Source organism: Ricinus communis, chromosome 10, assembly GCF_019578655.1.
Source record: "Ricinus communis isolate WT05 ecotype wild-type chromosome 10, ASM1957865v1, whole genome shotgun sequence".
Taxonomy (NCBI): Eukaryota; Viridiplantae; Streptophyta; class Magnoliopsida; order Malpighiales; family Euphorbiaceae; genus Ricinus; species Ricinus communis.
Genome location: NC_063265.1, coordinates 14,521,236 through 14,541,283, shown reverse-complemented (window position 1 = coordinate 14,541,283; position 20,048 = coordinate 14,521,236). Strand labels below are relative to the sequence as shown.

Genomic DNA, 20,048 nt, shown 5'->3' with positions numbered 1-20,048 from the left:
GAGTGATGCCGATTAGGAAAGAGAAGCTATAGGTTAAAAGAATCTTTTCATATATGTATATATATATAGATATTTACATATAAAATTAGTATCATTCTTAAAATAAAGAATTATAAAGAGAATGCAAACTTGAAGCTCCATATTCTTTAATACATACCAAATAAAAAAGACTTAGTTAATTCCCCGTATAAGGTAAGCAATTTGAAAGATGAAAGTTTAAAATTTCTAGATTGGATTTTAGATTGAAAAATGATGATAAAAGCTGCTAGAGCTCTTCAATTATGTTCATAAACAAACAAATAATTTGATACGTATATTGTCACAGTCTTCCATTAATAATAAGTTAATTAAAAATGAGTTATCCTCCATTTTTTATTGATGTTTAATAGATCCAAATTAGATATAAATATTTAGGATATTTTAGAATTTTAATAATATATTTTCTATATATAATATGGTGGAAATAAGTATTTATATCTCATTTAAACTTAATTGTTTAACTTTAGATAATATTAGCAAAGAGAGAAAAATATGGAGAAAAATCACTAAAAAATAAGCTCAATTGGACATATTTATGTAAAAGTCTAAGATTAAGACACGTGGACTTGCTATTTGCAGTGCTAGCCGAATTATACAAGGCCCAAGAGGAGCATTTTAGTTATTTTGTATTATTATTAACATTTATATTAAGAGTTATTGTGAAATAATATTTGGTATAGAAAAAAATACTTGTAGTCTTATCTATTAGATAAACTTGTATTGGGTATACTTATCTTTAGAAAGACTTATTTAGATAATGACTTTTTTCTATATATATCTCTGCAAATCTCTTTCTAAAAGGAGGAGGAGAGTTTTCTCCTATGTGTTTTCTGCTACATCTCCCACCTACATCTGTTTACCATACCATTCTTTTTTCTATAATTCTCTACAGTTCATTTTCTATAAACATTTTAGTTTTAGTTTTCATCATTTTTTTAAAATTTAAGAAACTTTTTAAAAAGTGGAGAGGAATTATCAATCATCTTTCTACTTGAAGGATTCTAAATTTCAATGGAGCTTTTTATTTTTTTTATTTTTATGTCTTTCTATTTAATACCATGATAATTGGGTTAAATATGTTATGTTAATTTTCATAAGTGTTTAGTTTAGTCTTTTTACTTATATATGAACCTTGTTATTTAATGAGTGATTTCTTACTTTCATATCTTTATTAGTTTCTTTTGTTATTGTTAGTTAACCATCATATTAATTTAATAATAATAATTGTTATGAACATCATCTTTGCTTCAATCTAGTTTAGTAGAAGAAATTTTAGTTGCATTATTAGTTTGAGCGACTAAAAAAAAAGTATATCACCATATCATTCATTAAATATAAACTTAAAATAAAATAAGAGAATTACTAAGTAAATGGCAAGACTAACACTTTTTTTAGCATATAATTTTAAATCATAAAAATTTGTATTTGCATTGTATATTTATTTTATAATTTATATTAGTTTTTTTTTAAATATTTTATCTTTTCAAAATACTAATTTAAAGTGTTTAAATTTATTTTTATTATTTTGTGTTAAGAATTCGTCTATATAATAAGTGGCCTCATAGTTTCTTAACAGATAAACTTCGTAATGTTTTACTGCTTTTACTATAAAAAATGTGCATTGCGTGTACTAATTTATAAACATCAATGTTATTATAATTAATATAATTATTTCAGATTTTTAATAGAAATATTTTTTTTAAAAGATAAAAAATATTTATTAAGATTATATTTTCTCATTTCTTATCTTATTTGTTCATATTTAATTTTTTATTTTTATACTTTGCTTTTATTTTTTCTCTCTTTCTTAATAAATAATTACTTGTGGAAAACGATCGCAACCTATGGAGAAGAACGGATGCTTACTCTCACCGGTATAAATATAGATAAGGATACATGCGATTGTTTTCCCACAAATTAGGAGCATATTTCAACCTGAAAAAAGAAGAGGGGCTCAGGTGACTTTTAGGGTAAGCGTGAGGGGCGTATTTGAAACCTTTTCAATTGGATTTGGATTTGGATTTGCTTTTCTTGCTTGTATTTTTTTTTTTTTTTTCATTTCCTTTCTTTCTCTTTAAATCTTTATCCATCTCTATAAACATCCTCTCGCTCTGTTTCTTTCTTTCTTACAATTTGAACAAAACCTTCCAATTCTCGTTTCTGTAATTATTTTTTCTTTAACCAGTTCCAACCCAAAAAGGAAAAATATAGAAAATTATAAAGAACCCTTTTTTAATGGGTAATATTAGTAGTAGCGCCGGCGTTCACGGTCGCCGGAGACACAACAACCGCCGTAGCCACCCACCTCCACCACCACCAGCACCACCACAGCCTGAAATCACGGCTAACCGCTACGTGTTCGCTGCTGCCACTCCTTACCCGAATCAATACCCGAATTCTAACCCGCCACCTTATTATCAGTACCCGGGTTACCATCACCCTCCACCGCCACACGCTATGCCGGTTCCCTTGCCGGCTCCTTATGATCATCACCATCACCGGGTTGACCCTGCCCATTGGGTTGGTGGGAGATACCCGTGTGGGCCCATGATGGCCCCACCTACACCTTATGTGGAGCATCAGAAAGCTGTTACTATAAGAAATGATGTTAACTTGAAGAAAGAAAGTTTGAGACTTGAAGCTGATGAAGAGAATCCTGGAAAATTTCTTGTTGCTTTCACTTTTGATGCTACTGTTTCTGGAAGGTAATAAAATGGATTAGCTTTATTAATTTCCAATTATGGGTTCTTTAACTTAGCTGTCCAATTCTATGCTTGTTTGAGGTTTTATTATTTGCAAGAAGAAAGTTTTGACTTGTTTGAGGTTTCATTATTTGCAAGAAGAAAGTTTTGACTTCTGAAAATTTTTGACTGATAAAGTTGAATGAGTTGAATACTTAATTTCTTAGTTATGTTTTCTATGAAAGAGGAGATGCTGAAATGAATTTGAAGGAACCTTCTTGTATTGTTTGGTTTTATTTTTATAGTAAGCTGAGATTTAATATATTTGACAGTTATGTTTTAATTTTAAATTTTAAATATACAAGATCATGAGTCAAGTGCAATGGCTTTCTTTTATGATTGTTTAATTATTAAAGTTATTAAAGGGCTGGGAAGGCAGTTTTGTTTTTCTCGTTTACGCTAAGAATGTGTGTTATTTGGGTTGAAGTAATGTGCCTTTGCATGGAATTTACTAGATTTGTTGTGGAGTTATGGCTTCATGGATATTTTGGAGACTTCTTGATGTTAAAGTGAGAGGCTAATTTAGGATTTTTCACCAGACCTTTCTGTGGGACTTCTGAATTTGGACAATATCACTTCAGACAAAAGTTCAATTTAGTTTTTCTGCTATATGAATGAGTTTTGGTTTTAATTATGTGATTAAAGGTGCTGTAATATTTGTCTCTTGGTGGTTTTCTAATCATGATTTGCATTAGGGTGCTTTGTATATAGTCTTTCTAGTATCTCCTATGGGGAAAAAAAAAAAAAAATTGCCGCATGCCAAATTCCATGGTTATCTGAGTGCTACCATTTAATTATTGAATTTTGTTTCTCTTTTGGTGATATTATTGGAATATGAAATTAACTGCAGTTGAATGGGTTGTGTCTTATCTGCCAACATGCCATGCTTTTGTGATGGGAAGTTTTTAAGTAAAAGTAACAATCTCATTTTACTTTCTGCATTCTTCAGAATGGAAGTATATTAGTAATGGTGAACTGGAGGTTTTATGTGATTTGTTTTGCTCAAAATTCTTCTTATTAGGTGTGGCTACTATCGTGTTGTTTTACTTGAGATATATTTTGGGTTCTTCAGCACTACTTTCTTTTGCCAAGGTGTAAGAAAAAATTTTAATAGTTGCTGGTGAAAATGATTCTTCTGTTTATGTTCTTTAGTTGAGAATATCTTTGCTCTCTTTTAATATTACTCGTTTGTTGCATTTTAGATTTTATATATTTTGTATATAAATCTTGAATATGTTTCTTTTTGATATCTTGTTGTTCCTTTTGTTTATTATTAAGGCTAATGAAAAATGCACTCCCTTGTTCTTCAAACAGCATCACCATCATTTTCTTTGCAAAAGAAGGTGAAGATTGTATCCTGACTCCAGTGAAGGAAAACCTTCTTCCACCTGTAACGGTAAATTTCCAACAAGGTCTGGGCCAGAAATTCAGACAGCCTTCTGGATCTGGGATTGATTTCACAATGTTTGAGGGCAGGGAATTACTGAAGGAGGGTGAGATCGATGTCTATCCTCTAGCAGTGAAGGCAGAGGCTTCCCCTGCTAATCAAGATAGGCAAGAAGGAAACCAATTGTCTGGACCCACAAATTCTCAGATAACGCAAGCAGTGTTTGAGAAGGATAAAGGCGAGTACCAGGTGAAGGTAGCAAAGCAGATTCTCTGGGTGGATGGTATGAGGTATGAGTTGCAGGAGATATATGGAATTGGGAATTCAGTTGAGGGTGAGGTTGATGCAAATGACCCAGGAAAGGAATGTGTCATTTGCCTGTCAGAACCACGGGACACAACTGTTCTTCCCTGCCGCCACATGGTAACTTAAATTTCTGCATCTCTATAAGCTGTTTTTTTAGTGAATATCATGTTTCCGTATTTGAGAATGGTTGTGAGAGCTAATTCCTAGTCTAAGTCTTGCAATTCCTTGCCTACCCAAGTAGTTCTCATCCTTGTGGAAATTCATTTCATTATGATGTGAGGAGTCCTATAAATTATTTTTCGTTTTACAAGAAATGACAAAGGGTATGTTATGGCAAAAATGCTAGATTTAAAAAGGTCTAGGGCATTCCATATGATGGTTCAATGTTCGAACCTGAACTCTGTGGAATGCTGTTATTTATGTTTGTGCATCAGCCATTAAGAATTTGTTGCAGAGTGTAGATGAACTGCAAATGGTGGCTACATTCAAATGGCCTGAATTTAGTGAACTATGTGTTATCTTAATCCTAATTAGATTTTGCAAGACTAAAAGATGAATTAAAAGTAATCCTTATATGGTAGGAGCTTTTTCCCCTACATATCTTATTATTGATAAATAAATGTTTGGCTGATTTGTATTTTGGGGTGCAGTGTATGTGCAGTGGATGTGCAAAAGTCTTGAGGTACCAGACAAATCGGTGCCCTATTTGCAGACAACCAGTTGAGAGGCTTTTAGAGATAAAGGTCAACAATGGCCCTGATGAATGAGGAGAGGAGAGGAGAGGAGGTGCCTCTTGCTTCCTGTATAGTTGTTTGATTTTTTTTTTTTTTTCCTCTCTCTCTCTTTTTTGGGGGGGTTTCAATATCTTATTTCCTTTAATGTTCTTGATTTCTAATAATTAAACAGGAAATTGTAATCAACTTGCAGTATGGCAGGATAAATGCAACTGGCATTGTACCAAAATAGCTATGAATTTTCTTTGATCTGACATAAAATATAGTATATGTTTGGTTTCATTGTTTTGCTTCATTTCGATTTCTCTATACTCCCTTAGCTGTCTTGTTGGTATAAGCTAATGCTGGCAGGTATTATATGTATTACTTGGATGAATTCGAGCTCTCCGAGCACCTGAAGCCTGGTTCATCCGATATTGCATATATTTTTTATTCGTGTTTAGATTTCAGCTAGTTCAAGAGGTCAGATTTGGGTAAAATATTAAAGTTAAATTCTCCGTATCATTCTAAAATTTGAATAAATTGAAAAACTTCTTTTTTATTTTAATTTTATGGATTGCTATGGAGCAAGAATTATGAGATTCTGTTAAAATCTGCGGGATCCATCAAATACCTATAGTTTCTTATTTCCGAAACAAAGTGCACGAGGCTAAGACGAGTCTTTTAAGCTCAAGTGAACATCAAAGTATGGAAAGGGGGTGTGGCCATGTGCACATAATTGATTGGCTGTGGAATTATTATTAAATAATAAAAGAGCATATGATTAGAGAGTAGGAGGAACAATGACCTGGAGAGCAGGAGTCGTTAAATAGCTTCACATGTTCAAAAATAAATAAAATAAACAAAAAGTGAAAAGCCTGCCCCGAGTCCAACTTCCCTCCACTTTGTTAATTCTCATGATTGAATTGACAAAAGCCAAAAAACAAATAACTTGTAGAATAGTTATTAATTTTTTATATTTTAGTTTAAGAGACTGTCGGTGAAAGCAATTATAAAATCTGTGATACTTTAATTAATACGAGTTAATCATCGTACAAGATTAGCTTCTTTTCTTTTTATGAAAGAATAATCAAATGATATGAATGGAAATTCGCTTACAGCTAAAGAACTATTATTCATTTAACATATTTCTTTTGCCCTTCTCTTTTTTTTTTTTTGGATCAAGAAAAATGGAGAAGATCAATTCAACAGAAGCACACAACAAATTTATTCAATAACATCAAAAACAAACGGTTGCTTATTTAACTTAAGTGCCCCAACCAGAAGGCAACTTTGGATGTCTTCACTGCATCCTTACACGACAAACTGAGTAAACTTGATATGACCAACAAAAACAAGAACATCAACAGTAACTTAAACATCAGAAACTAATTAGAGACACGGTTCAAACAAGATAACAGTAGTACTTCACCATAACTGAGCTGGTGATTAATCTCCCCACCATTGGTGGACATAAACTCCACTGCTTCTAAGACTCTTGAAGAGATTCATGCAGTCTTTGCTTGTCACGCCATTGCCATCTACATGATCTGGGCAGCTAAGGAACAGCTCATGAACTAAGCATATGGCTCCACTTCCAAACAAGTCAGTGAGGAATTTCAATTCTGCCTCCCCTGCTTTCATCTTCAGTACCACAAAATCTGCAGGCTCTACTGTTTCTCTAAACCAAGCGAGGAAATCGAACCCTTCATCCTCTAATGATGGATCCAGGTCTTCAAACTCAGAATTTGAAGCATTAGCCTTCTCTCCGGCTAGGCCTGGATAGTAAATGAAGGTAACACCAGGCTTTTTAACACAGGATAGCAGGACTGTAGTGTTGTGGTCCACAAAATAAACATTGAACGCCTTGTGATCCACAGGATAAGATGGCAAGAACCAATTAGAAACACTAGAGTTCAGACGCTCCGATGCCCCAATTTCAACATACACCAACGTCTTCCTAGATGCCACATCAAGAAAACTGGGCAGATATGCAATCTTATTCTCAAATCCCCTTTCTTTATTCTCCATAAGGGGCTCTATTTGTTCCATAAAGGGTCTGTTACTCATAACAGATTGACAATCGGCTGGCAGGACAAATCGCTCAAAGTAACCAACTTCTTCAATCCTTTTCTGGAAAACAACCAAAGTATACTTCTGAACATAACCAACATGTACAACATTGGAAGCTTTCAACAATGAAGACACGGGTGTAGCAGACCTAATTAAGCCATTTGGATTTAACCCATTAACACCCACAAGCATTGCCCCAATTCCACCGGGCTTGAGAACACGCTCTATCTCGAGAACAAGAATAGCAGGGACCGAAACTTCATCAAGGTCCCTAGAGAACACAAAATCAAAGAAATTGTCTGCATATTGAAGCTCGTATACGAACTTTCTATGCTTAAGCGAGAAAAAGGGGTGTCTATGAGCCCCACACGCATTAACAAATCCTAACTCTCGCAATGCATACACAGCAGAAGCTGATCCTTCACCGACACAGAGAGCTTTTGCACTATAATCCAACAGTAGTTGCTTGCTCATTAGCTCTCTAACAACATCAGTAGTCAAATTGGCATATTCCTTACATTCAAATGAGTTCCAAATGGGTTTCAAAAATCGATTCTGAAACAAATTCTTGCTTTTAATAGTAAAAGGCACATCACATTCATGAAATTTTACAGAATCAAGCAATATTGGATCAGACCCAATAATCAGTTGCACCAAAGATAAAATAGAAAGAGCCGAGGCAAGCATAAATGCACGTACAAGCAATCGCCTGGCTATAGACCCACCAAGGATCTGAAGTGTCGAAGCCTTTAAATCCATAGATTTTCTTTTTTACTTGACCACCAAATTATCAAAGATTTGATCAAACAAGAGGATTTCAAGCAATGGGTATTTCAAATTCCAACAAAACGATTATCTTTTCATAAAAGACAAGAGAGATTGAAGCCAAACCAACAGAAAAGATAAGATTTTTAACGAGTACAAAACCTGGAAGAAGTGTGATTCCCACCCACAAGAACACCCATTGATTTTTGAATCTTTAACCATACATTTCTATGAACTTTTCTTGGTTTTGGCTCAAACCATGTCTGTTCCATCTTTGCTTTATCAAACCGAACCATCAAATTCCCTTTTGAATCTCTACATTATACATTACAAAACACTTTACATACTGTAATAGAATTACCTTCAAGAGCTTTACCCACAAAGAGAGAGAGAGAGAGAGAGAGACAACCCAGAAAACCAAAGAGGAGAAAAGATCTCAACTTTGATAAGATGAAGAGTAAGAATAGAGTTCTTAGGGTTCTTTTCGAGTGAAGATTAGCTATGGAAGATGAGGGATATAAGAGCAAAGTTTAGATCTAACACTGCTGAGTCTGATAGTACAGTGGGAGCTGCTCCGTGACGTCATCCTTAGTTTACGTGTCGTTAAAAGGCAGCTGCGGAACCCGTTTTATATTCCCATCATACAGTAATTCATATACATTAGTTACACGCAGGCTGTGGAAAAGCCTGTAGCCGTTCGATTAGAGGGAGGTTTTTATTGATGGTGATGATCTCGTGTAGATAGTGGTCGTGTACGTATTGAATTGTCAGTATTTTATATAAAACGACGGATGAGATGCCATTATTGATCTGACAGAAGCGCGTGCGGATGGCTCCACCTTCTTTTTAATAATTATTTTGGCGAATCGGACCGCAGGAACCGTTGTGATACATAAATGTGAAGTTCTAGCGACAGGGAGGGCATGGGCCCAATACAACAACAACGTTGTCGTTTTCTGAGGCTTTCTGGTCCAGGCTGTAGTAGACTCTTGGCCCTTTTTTTTTCTCTGAACCGTATATGGGCCTTTTATTTTAGAGTTAACAAGCAACAAAAAGTCACTAAAAGCTGGCCCAATGATGGGCGTTTTGATGTTTTTTTCTTTTCTTCTTTAAGATAAGTTAGCTTGTATTAAATAAAAGAAGTGGGTGGTTAAATTTATATATTAAATTACTAAATAACCAAACTATATATTTATTAATTTTAAATAATAATAAAATATTTAATATTAAAATATAAAATATTCATATAGATATTATCAATCTTTTTATTATTGTGATATATATACATTTAATAGTATATAGTCTTTGTAACACGATATGAAAAGCTTGCTTGTTACAAAGTCGAGGAACTAAATTGATAATATCTTGAAAAGCACCTAAAGTATCAATGTTGTGACATGATCCCACATTCACCATTTTGAATGATGCGAAGAGCACCTCCTTCAAATATAACATATGACTATCTCTTTGATAAGTTCTATTGTAAACTCCACCTTAGATCTAAGAATTCAAACACAATAAAAAGAGATTTTCAAGTAGATTCAATCTATCATGTTGACTATTTATGTTTGTTTATAGGTGATTAATGATGATAAATAGATTAATGCAATACTTAATAAACAATGCTATATGTAACTATGCAACTAGTTTGATTTGTGAATGATAGTAGATTAAATCTATCTAAGAGTTTCTCTATAATATAATTAAAAAAATACCAAAAAATGAGCATTTTCATGTTTTCTTCCACCATACCCTAAGAAGGAATTACATTGTTTCTCAAAGTGTGGGAGGTCCTTCACAATGTGGACTAGCTTAACTAGTTTTTTATTATGAAAACTAAATCGATTTTAAATTAGAAACTCTTCGTGCACTATTTACCAACACTAATAAATATTTATCACCTTTATAGTAAGTATTGGAAGATGATTCTTCCTTATTATATAACCTATATTGGATAAGGCCTCCAATTAAAAAGAAAAAGAAAGAAGAAACATTTTGTTCCTCCACGAGAAAGTCAGAAAAAGAAAAGAAAATAAAGTTAACAAATGGATCCAAATTCCTAAGTTGATTAGAGACTTGGAAGTTATATGATTAACCAAATGATAGTCCTTTTTCCCATTTATCAAGGTAAATCACGTCTACATTTGGACATTTAATTGGGTAGTCCTCCAAACCCACATATCTAATGTTTTACTTGGTGGACTTTGTGGTGGCTATGGTAGTTGTGGTGGTGGGGTATTGGGTTCTTTGTGGTCATGGAAGATGATTGAAAGTGATAGAAGAACCATCTCATTATCACTTGTCAATTGACATTGTTTGATATAAAGCTTCAAATCTCAACTTTTCCATCACTTTTATTCTTTCATTCTTTTTTCCTTTGAATAACCCTTTTACATGGAGCTGCTTCTCTCATGTATCAATTTTATATATAACTTTCTATTTAAATTGTGATATAAACATGAAACAGAAAAGTTTAAATTACTAAATTTTGCTATATCAAACTTAATCATGAATTTACTTCTATAATATAATTTATTTTGATACCTCAAAAATTTAGAGAAAATGAATAAAGTGTTGGATACAAATTTGTGAAATTTGTATTAAAAAAGTGAAAGTTTTCATTTTGAATTTATAGACGGTTTTGTAGGGTGTTGGGAAAATGGGCTAAAAGTCTAATTCAACTGTAAATTTATGAGATTTTCTTTCCGTGCAAAATAAATTTAAGCCAAATTCAAGTTAATTTTTAAAATTTATTATATTATTTTTAATATTTTGCAATAACTCGGTCACCTATCATTTTGCTGCTAAACTATAACATTCAATTAATGGTGAAAATATCTCTTAAATTATTTTATGTACGTTTTATTATAATATTATTATTCTTGCTCAGTAAATATATTCATTCTATTGAGTTTTAGACATATACAGCTCGCTACTTATTTTTTTAACCTAACATAAAGCTTATCCTAATATTATAACATATCTGTTACAACAAACAGATCTGTTATTATAATTGTTCTAACAAACTTTATCCTTAAAATGGGTACTGAAATATTGAATTTTTAGTGTAATAGAAACACTAATTTGTGCATTCTTTTCAATAAAAAGAGAATTTTTAATTTAGTAATTGGAATTAGGAAAAACTATTGTAAAGTATTATATGATTACTGACTAATATTTTGCATATTTTTTTTTCAAAAATGATTAATATTTTACATTTACCTCTCTAAATTTTACCATATTAATAATTTTGATATCTCGTCTTATTTTAAAAATAAAATTCAATTGTCACTAAATTTCGATTGCCTGTTCTTATTGAATAATTTGGGAGTTAAATTAACTATAATAAATACATGATAAATTAATTAAATAATTTTTAGTTTTATAGAGAGTAAAACAGTTTTAAGATAATAATGTAACATTATTAAAATATCCTTATACATAGGTTGACCAAACATCACTAATAAATTAATCATATTATTGGAAGTTCATTTATATTAAAGTCAGGTCTTAGAACAAAATTATAATAACTAGTGGAATATTTATTCTTGGTAGATAGAAGTCTTGAGTTTAATTTATTATTGTAAATCTCTCGTAAATAAAATAATATTAAAAAGAAAAATTACAAATTCAAATCCTTAAGTATAAAAATATTATTTTTATATTGGATGATTGATTCATAAAATATTATTTTAAATTAATGAATATGGATGAATCACTTTTCGGTCCGATATATAAAAAAATATACACCAATACTAAACAAAAAAAAATTATAATATTTTTCTCACACTTGTGTATTATAACTATGTATATGTTGTTTTCTAATTTATTTTTCAAAGGTTATCTAGATAGACATGAAAAATCCCCTTTTCTCCCAGCAAAAATAAAATAAAATGTAGAACCCCTCATAAGCCTTGTTGTCCTTTCAATTGCAGCATGAGTCATTAGAACTGCGGCCTTCCTTAATAAATATAAATACAATTTTATCATTAATTACTTATAATTTTGCATTAAAAATTATACAAACTCATTTACACATGAATTTCAGATATAATTAACCATATTTACAGAAAAAGATCACTTTAACTAAATCTAATGAAACATGATTAAACTTAAATATATTAACAAAACCGAATAAAATTAGAAAATGTCAAGTGAAATAAAATGAACAATATGAAAGTGTTCATGTATATTTGCTCAAGCCTTTTAAACTGAAAAACTTCTAATGTTAATAAGTATAATTTTATTTTTCTTTTCCCATAAAAGGCAATTTGTATGGCCAAAATTGTCCTGTGCGGCTATCATTATCATATCATGAAATTATTAAACATTTTTGTTTGATTAATCCAATCAAATAATACCATATTTTTGTAATTTGATTGTTGAAAATGACATCTCACGTAGAGATCTTATCTAATGAGATGGGTCCTTATCAAAACTATATAGATGCCAAAGCTAAGGTGTGCAAGAGGAGGAGGAGGAGGAAGATGTTCCTGTTCAAATTCTCCTCTTCATCTTACTACTTCATTCCTTAATTTAATTATGAGCCTTCACTTTGGATAAACACATCTACACACAAAAAAGATTAAAAAAAAAAAAAATGGAAGAACTCTAAAATGACAATAATAGAGAACGCATCCAGCAATTATTTTTAGCTTTGCAATGATGAGGCTCATAGTGCATTTTCAATTGTAATATTTTATGTGGGAAATCATCATTAGTTTTTGGAATAATTTTGGTGCATCATGTGTGATAGCAGACTTTATCTTCACAAATTTGTAAAACTAGTTTACTAATTTTGAAAATTTATCTACTGATTATAGAAAATTAATCTTATTTCACTGAGAATAATCATCACTCTACATTTAAACTTATCTTCTATTCTTTTACATAAATATTAATATTTTCATTGTATATTTTTATTTTATTGTATATTGATATGTCTAAATTATATATAGATATTCAAGATATTTCGGAGATTTAATGATATGTTTTATATATATAATATGGTAAAAATAAATATTTTTACCCCACTTAAGCTTAATTATATATTTTTAGGTAATATTAATCAAGAGAGAAAAATATGAAGTTAAATACTAAAACATAAGCTTAATTGGACATGTTTCTGTTAAAGCCCAAAATAAAGACACGTGGATCTACTATTTGCTATGGTAGCCGAAAATTACGAGGCCCAAGAGGGGCATTTTAATTATTTTGTATAATTATTAGGATTTATATTAAGAGTTATTTATGAAATAATAGTTGGTGAAATAAAGATACCTATATTTTTATTTATCAGATAGATTTATATTGGTATACTTGAGGATGACTCTTTTCTATATATATCTCTAGAAATTTCTTTTTTTTTTAAAAAAAGGATGAGAGTTTTCTCTTATGTGCTCTCTTCATCTGTTAACTATTATTTTTTCTATAATTCTCTATAGTTCTTGAATAAACATTTTACTTCTCATTATTCTTTTTAAGATTTAAATAGTTTTTCAAGAAATTGAAAGTGATGATCAATCATTTTCATAATTGAAGAAATTCTAGATTTAGAATGAGCTCTTACTTATTGTCTTATATCTTTTTATTTAATATCATGATTATTGGGTTAAATATGTTAAGCTAGTTTTCTTAAGTGTTTAATTTAATATTTTTACTTATTTATGAACCTTATTATTTATTTATTTAATGAACGATTTATTTACCTTCATATCTTTGTTAGTATTAGTTATTATTGTTAATTAACTATCATATAAATTTAGTAATAATAATTATTATGAACATATTTAGGTTGAATGTATTGGAGACACAAACTTTGCTTTAATCTATGCTTTAATCTATGTAGGTATAAAAAACTTTAGTTGTATCATTAGTCTGAGTGACTAAAAAAAAAACATGTCACCATCTCATTTATTAGATCTAGGCTTAAACTAAAATAAGGAGATTACTAAGTAAATGAATAGGTTAAATACTGTATTGAGCATATAGTTTAAATCATTGCATTGCATATTTATTTATTATTTAGTTATTTTATTTTATGAATATTATTCTCTGAAAATACTGGTTTAAAATTTTTAAATTTACTTTTATTGTTTTGTGTTGATAATTAGTATTTATAATAAGTGACCTTATAGTTCATTGAGAGATCAATATCATGGTGAACTTACCCTTACCATAAGAACGATTGGTGCACTTGCAAATATTAATTTATACACATCAATATACACTAGTGATAAGATCAATTAAATACTGAACATGATGTTTAAGAGAGTTGACTTGACGAGGTTGAGGTCATAATTTTTTTTATTTTGATTTTAGGCTAGTGGCAATATTCATTAATTACTGAATATGATGCTCAACAGATATTCAACTTCCTGAAATAAGAATAAAGCTATATTTTATTAAGTTTTAAATTATTATGAATCTAATAATATAAATAAATATATATTTATAATTCTAATTATCTTTTAAAATCACTTGTGCATCACAATAATTTAGGCCTAAATTTATTGCATTCCCTTGTAAATACGGATCCCATTTTTCAAAATAAAAATTTAATTTCTTTTTTCAACTTATGATTTGAGAATTAAGCCTTCATTATTTTCTCAAGTTATTCCATATTTGTCATATTTTAACTGATCTACCACTTAATTTCTTATTGTGATAAACTCCAAAAAATAAAAAGTATTAACCCTTTATATTTTTTCTAAACAGTTATTATTAGAATTTTAAAATTAGTATGAATATTTTTCCAAAAAATTAATTTTATAAAAATTTGGATGGAATTTAATAATTGGCTGTTATTGCCTATGATATATTTTTATAATTTTTGACTAAATGAGAACTCATTATCCGCTCAATAAACTAATATAATCTATAAATATTATTATTATATGGCAGTGTTGAATTTGTGGTGAGATCTCTATAAAATGAGTTCCACATAATATTAAGACACAAGTACAAATGATGACATAATTTTGTTGAGCACTATTAAAAAAGAAATTAGCTGAAAATTAAAAAGAAAAACTTTAGAATCTATATGGAAAGTTTTTCTGGAATTTTAATGATAAAACATAAAATTGAAATAAGGTATTGATGTCATTGAATTATAAAAAAATTAAATTTACTATAAACTAGTGGAATTAAATCTCTTAGCTGGGTTATGACCTAATATATGGTTTTGAAGAAAAAGTTAAGGATAATTTTTTAATTATAAATAAAAAATAAATATTCTAACCTGAAACATTAAGAATATCTTAATTAAGGATCTTAATGATTTACTTCTATACTTAGCTGGATTTTAGAGTACCTACTTGATAACCAATCACCTAAGTCAAATTGAACAAGGAAAAGAAACCTCTCAAATAAAATAAAAGTATATACATTTTTCTTTTCTAATAGAAAAAAGTCTAATTCCAAATTTTACATGCCAATTGCCATCTCCCTTTTCACTATGCAAAGCATATACTAAAATTATATCTTACATGGTCCTTTTTTTTCTTTTCTCTTTTCACATTACAAATTTCAGGTCTTTCAAGAATTCAAGAATTGTGGGTTTGTTAAATTTCCTCAAACAGTTCTTCTGCTCATATACAGGTAGCAGCTGTTAGCCTTAAAAAGATTCTGGGTCTTTTCAAGAATTCAGTTTTAAAGATATGGGAAATGAAGAAGAAGCCATAACTAACAAGTCAAAGGAAGGAACTTTTAGCAACCCAGTTGTAGAAACTCCAATTCAAAGGGTATTATTGCATTGCTTTCTCTTGCTTTTGGCTTTCCTTCCTGCTCTTACTGAATTCTTTTTCTTTTTAACCGTATATTAGCTGGGAATTTCTTTCTATGGATATTCTTAGAGATTTTAAATTCTGCATCATCCCTTTGTGTCTGAAGTATGTTTTGATTGTTAGAGGGAATGTTTCAACGAATTGATTCATGTTCTTTCTTTAAAGAGTAGCTAAGCAATTATAGCTAGCTTTGCTTTATGATTCTTGTTTTACGCACTCAAGATTCTTGATTAAATCGGTTCTTATTTATTTCACTGGGAAAGATTTTTACTGTGGTCTTTCCATATTTCCCTTTGGTGTACCTTCAGCTTTGATGCCTTAAGCACCAAGGGAAGTCAATTAATTATGTTTCGAAGCCATTTGCTTCTGCCTTATGGTTTTCTCTGTAACAGTACTATCATATTTAACTCTGTTGTATCTGGGTTTTGTTGATTGATATATCTGACACTGCATAATAATGGTTGGTAGCCACTTCTTGACTTAAAAAGATTGTTCCATTGCAGAAACATGATATTTCTTAAATTTGTAATGATGTATAGCAAATTTCTCTTGTTCCTCCTTCCTAGGTAGGGGATTCAACAGAAATAATTGAGGAACACACAGAGGATCAACAGCGGAGGCGACTTGACCTTGTCTTAGAGGTTCCATCAAGAACTCTGGAGGAAGCTAGAGATGATTTTGTGGCAATTCAAATGCCTGTAACACCAAATCATACCCCTAAAAGGGTAAATTTTTCCCCCTTCCCTAGCCCCAGCCTTTTCAAAATAAATGATTCACCAGATCCATCACCATCAAAAAATAAGTCAACCATAAGAAGTCTCCTTCCAAAGTTAAGTTTTAAATATCGAAATACTACTTCGGATATTGAGAAGGCTGCTATATTAGCTTTAGGAGGTTCATCTGTGGAAATAGAGAAGAAGCCTTTTCTTTCTAGGACAATGTCTTTCACAAAACTTTTTACACCCAGGACAAAGAGAACATCATCTTTACCAGTTACCCCTATTGCTCACTCAAATCCAGAGTCTATGCATGGAGGCTATGCAACAAATCCATCAAGCTCAGCTGTGAGTATTAACCCTATTTAAGCTTCAGAACCTCATGATACTTTGAAGAATAAAGTTGACCATTTTAGCATTCAGGTGATTCTTCATCAGAATCATTTTAGTGAAAATTTTATATCGCTTCTTTCATTGTGTGCATATCATAGTTTATATGAATTGCTTACAATAATAACGACATTGCTCTCTACCGAAAACATTAAAATTCCACTAGCTGATTAAGTTCCTCAATCTAATTTTAATGATTAATTTGTTTAGAAGTCTTGTTGCATTGGAGCAATTCCACTTGCAAACTTTAATGGTGTTCCAGAACTACCAGGAAGTTGTGTGCTTTTGTTCATTTGAAACCTACAGGCATGGCAATACACCATTCATTGGAGGTTCTTTGACTTCTGCTTGTCCTTTTAGGAAATCATACCTCTGCTCTTTAGCAACCTCAAAGGCTTAGGGAGGTCTATGATGATATGGCCATTCTAGTTTCCATTGCAATCTTCCCATTTATTGAAGGTTCTTTGTCTTGGCTACCTATTATCTAGTTCGGCAGCATACAATGCAAGTTCTTTATTGGCAGAGTTGCAGAGAGCTAAAAAGGCCTGGATGCCTTATTCTCCCATCCAACATTGATCATAACTTGAACTTATGGAGATACGTATTTAGATATGCATATGAAATGTCATCTGCAATGATTCATCATTATGTTAAGCATGGTTCTCATCCAATGCATCTTCTTGATATTTCATCCAATGTCAACATTTTAGTTAGTAATACATTGATCTCTAATCACTCATTTAATACATAACTATGCTTGTCCCTGCTTTACAGAAAGGAGATGCCCAAAAACCCATTCATCGTTCACGTTCTGTCCCTATGATGGACAAAGAGGGAAGTGTAAGGCAAATAGATCCTTCAGGTGGCATATTTCGTGTGGTTCCCACTACACCACGGCCGGCGGAGGTGGCTGTCACAACAACATCAAGTGCATCTCCTAGAAATGATATTGGTAATTATTTCCCATAATTGCCTTGAATATTTTCTCGTTAAGACATCTAAGAAAAGTCATCATCAAGGAGACTTGATTTAAATCATCAAAAGCTTTGGAAGTCAGAGCATTTCTAACTGAGGATACATAGTAAGACAGGAGTTTTTGGTGGCCGGATATGGTTCTCTGTTACTTCTTGGATTCTTTCCGAGGAAATTTTTACTTGTGGAGGTTTAATGTTTTGCTATTAGTATTTATTACTCTGTAGTTCATTCGGCAATACACATTAGTAGTAACCGATCTTTGAATATTCCTAATTGCTTGCATTTTGAGCTGTAGCCTACAATTCGTACTCTTTTCGTGTATGTGATAACCAACCTTTGCCTTATCTTAGTCTTGTGGTTCAGATGGAAATGAAGATAGTGGTGAAGATATTCCAGAAGAAGAAGCTGTTTGCAGAATCTGCTTGGTTGAATTAGGGGAAGGTGGTGACACTCTCAAGATGGAATGCAGTTGCAAAGGTGAACTTGCCCTAGCCCATCAGGAATGTGCTGTAAAATGGTTTAGCATCAAAGGCAACAAAACATGTGATGTGTGCAAACAAGAGGTTAAGAACCTAGCAGTTACCCTTTTACGACTTCAAAATGCTCGAGGAAATAGGTCTCGGCCTGCTGAGGTTGCTCAATACAGGCAAGTAAAGCTCTTTTTTTTTTTTTTTTAAACTGCAATAAATTGGAACTTGATGCCTTTCGCTTTTCTCCATTGTCCATAAATATGGTAGGAAACATTCAATGTAGATAAGCAATTAAACTTGCATGTAAGAAAGAGCAGTTCATAAGTTTCAGGAGAAAAGTTTTCAAGCTGAGCAGTAAGCTGTTAAATCAAATTGACTGAAAGGTGTTAGTCCATTGATTGAGAACGGATCAAATGTGTGAATTTGTCTTTTCTAACTAAAAATTATCATAATCTTTTCTTAATTTTAACTGAACTAGTAATCTTGTTGGTATGTTCTCGTTCTGTAAGGTTATCTAGGAATACAGCTTAACATATTGCAAACCTTTTCAGGGTTTGGCAGGATGTTCCCATTCTTGTAATTGTCAGCATGCTTGCTTACTTTTGTTTTCTCGAGCAACTTCTGGTAAGTAGAGCAACTTGTAATCGTGCTCTTCATTCCTATCACAGTTCCTAACATTTCATCTGGACAGGTAGGGAAACTTGGGTCTGGTGCAATTGCCATTTCTCTTCCTTTTTCCTGTATAATTGGACTTCTTGCATCCATGACATCTACCACAATGGGTAGGGCTGAGATCGCATCTGTGTGCAGACATTCTATTTTTGTAGGTTATATCATCTCATTTTGTCACTGATCTCTTTGCAATTTCTCCTCAGTAAGGAGAAGATATGTCTGGGTTTACGCGACTATTCAATTTGGATTGGTGGTCCTATCTGCTCATCTTTACTACTCGTTGGTAAGTAATTATCTGCATCAACTGATTACATCAGGAGGTGTTTATTCTAGTCTAGATAAGATGCTTTCATTAGGAAAATAACCTGAAAAACCAGATCAGTCTGATGTGGCTAAATCATGAGTCTTTAGCTTCTGAATCATTGGGTCAAAACCTACTTGGTGAAATACAAGACTTTCATACTAATGGTTTCATATTTTTCTGTGCCTTCTTCAGCTTCACATGCAGGCTGTTTTATCAGTTCTCCTAGCCACATTTACAGGGTTTGGAGTTACAATGAGTGGAAGTTCTGTGATTGCTGAGATTTTTCGGTGCCAGAGAAGATGGATTGCTCAAGTAAATGAGCAGCATGGTTCTCAGGGTGCAACACAGCCCGATCAAACACTTGCAGCTGCTCATCAAACTGAGACAAATCCTGACCATCAACAGATTGAAACAGGGGGTTCGGAATCTATACCTGGCCGCTGATTTGGTATAATTTATGATGCATTACTGCCATCACCAGCTGCACAGTAAAGAATAAATTTATAGATTCTGGATGTATCCTAAGTGCATAAAATAGATATGACACTTGGCTATCATCTTTCTTTCTTATGTTTTCTGTTTACTGCCTCTTCAAAAAAAAAAGAAAAAAGGAATTGTTCAGACTCTACTAGCGCATCTAATTTGAGAGAAAAATATTCATTTATAGTTTTGATGCTTCATTGTCTGAGTTTTAAATTTAAATTTAAATTGGT

At 31.6% G+C, this 20,048-nt stretch overlaps 3 protein-coding genes across 5 annotated transcripts; 2 read left to right on the top strand and 1 right to left on the bottom strand.

Moving 5' to 3' along the window:
- Positions 1 to 2,082: 2,082 nt before the first annotated feature.
- On the top strand, positions 2,083 to 5,489 carry LOC8284536 (probable E3 ubiquitin-protein ligase LOG2). Its single transcript, XM_048370283.1, has 3 exons — positions 2,083 to 2,744; positions 4,095 to 4,590; positions 5,124 to 5,489. Exons 1-3 carry the CDS (start codon positions 2,275 to 2,277, stop codon positions 5,238 to 5,240), a joined length of 1,083 nt encoding a protein of 360 aa, XP_048226240.1. The 5' UTR covers positions 2,083 to 2,274; the 3' UTR covers positions 5,241 to 5,489.
- Positions 5,490 to 6,390: 901 nt separating this feature from the next.
- On the bottom strand, positions 6,391 to 8,587 carry LOC8284537. Its single transcript, XM_002519498.4, has one exon. The coding sequence runs from the start codon at positions 8,016 to 8,018 to the stop codon at positions 6,636 to 6,638; it is 1,383 nt and encodes a 460-aa protein (XP_002519544.2). The 5' UTR covers positions 8,019 to 8,587; the 3' UTR covers positions 6,391 to 6,635.
- Positions 8,588 to 15,361: 6,774 nt separating this feature from the next.
- LOC8284538 lies at positions 15,362 to 20,015 on the top strand. 3 transcript variants are annotated; one of them, XM_015719399.3, is made up of 9 exons: positions 15,362 to 15,514; positions 15,624 to 15,766; positions 16,375 to 16,872; positions 17,689 to 17,866; positions 18,253 to 18,535; positions 18,911 to 18,983; positions 19,051 to 19,141; positions 19,235 to 19,314; positions 19,528 to 20,015. In XM_015719399.3, the coding sequence occupies exons 2-9, from the start codon at positions 15,683 to 15,685 to the stop codon at positions 19,777 to 19,779; spliced, it is 1,539 nt and encodes a 512-aa protein (XP_015574885.1). In that variant the 5' UTR covers positions 15,362 to 15,514; positions 15,624 to 15,682; the 3' UTR covers positions 19,780 to 20,015. The 3 variants fall into 3 exon arrangements, with proteins under 3 accessions (XP_015574885.1, XP_025013169.1, XP_048236085.1); XM_048380128.1 differs by lacking the exon at positions 15,362 to 15,514 and having other exon boundaries at positions 15,522 to 15,766; XM_025157401.2 differs by lacking the exons at positions 15,362 to 15,514; positions 16,375 to 16,872 and having other exon boundaries at positions 15,521 to 15,766.
- The last annotated feature ends 33 nt before the right edge of the window (positions 20,016 to 20,048 follow it).

Coding starts and splice junctions, on each gene's coding strand:
- LOC8284536 (XM_048370283.1), top strand. CDS start 2,275: ATGGGTAATATTAGTAGTAGCGCCGGCGTTCACGGTCGCCGGAGACAC. Junction 2,745..4,094: donor GATGCTACTGTTTCTGGAAG/GTAATAAAATGG, acceptor TTCTTCAAACAG/CATCACCATCATTTTCTTTG. Junction 4,591..5,123: donor TTCTTCCCTGCCGCCACATG/GTAACTTAAATT, acceptor TTTGGGGTGCAG/TGTATGTGCAGTGGATGTGC.
- LOC8284537 (XM_002519498.4), bottom strand. CDS start 8,018: ATGGATTTAAAGGCTTCGACACTTCAGATCCTTGGTGGGTCTATAGCC.
- LOC8284538 (XM_015719399.3), top strand. CDS start 15,683: ATGGGAAATGAAGAAGAAGCCATAACTAACAAGTCAAAGGAAGGAACT. Junction 15,767..16,374: donor TAGAAACTCCAATTCAAAGG/GTATTATTGCAT, acceptor CCTCCTTCCTAG/GTAGGGGATTCAACAGAAAT. Junction 19,142..19,234: donor CATGACATCTACCACAATGG/GTAGGGCTGAGA, acceptor ATTTCTCCTCAG/TAAGGAGAAGATATGTCTGG.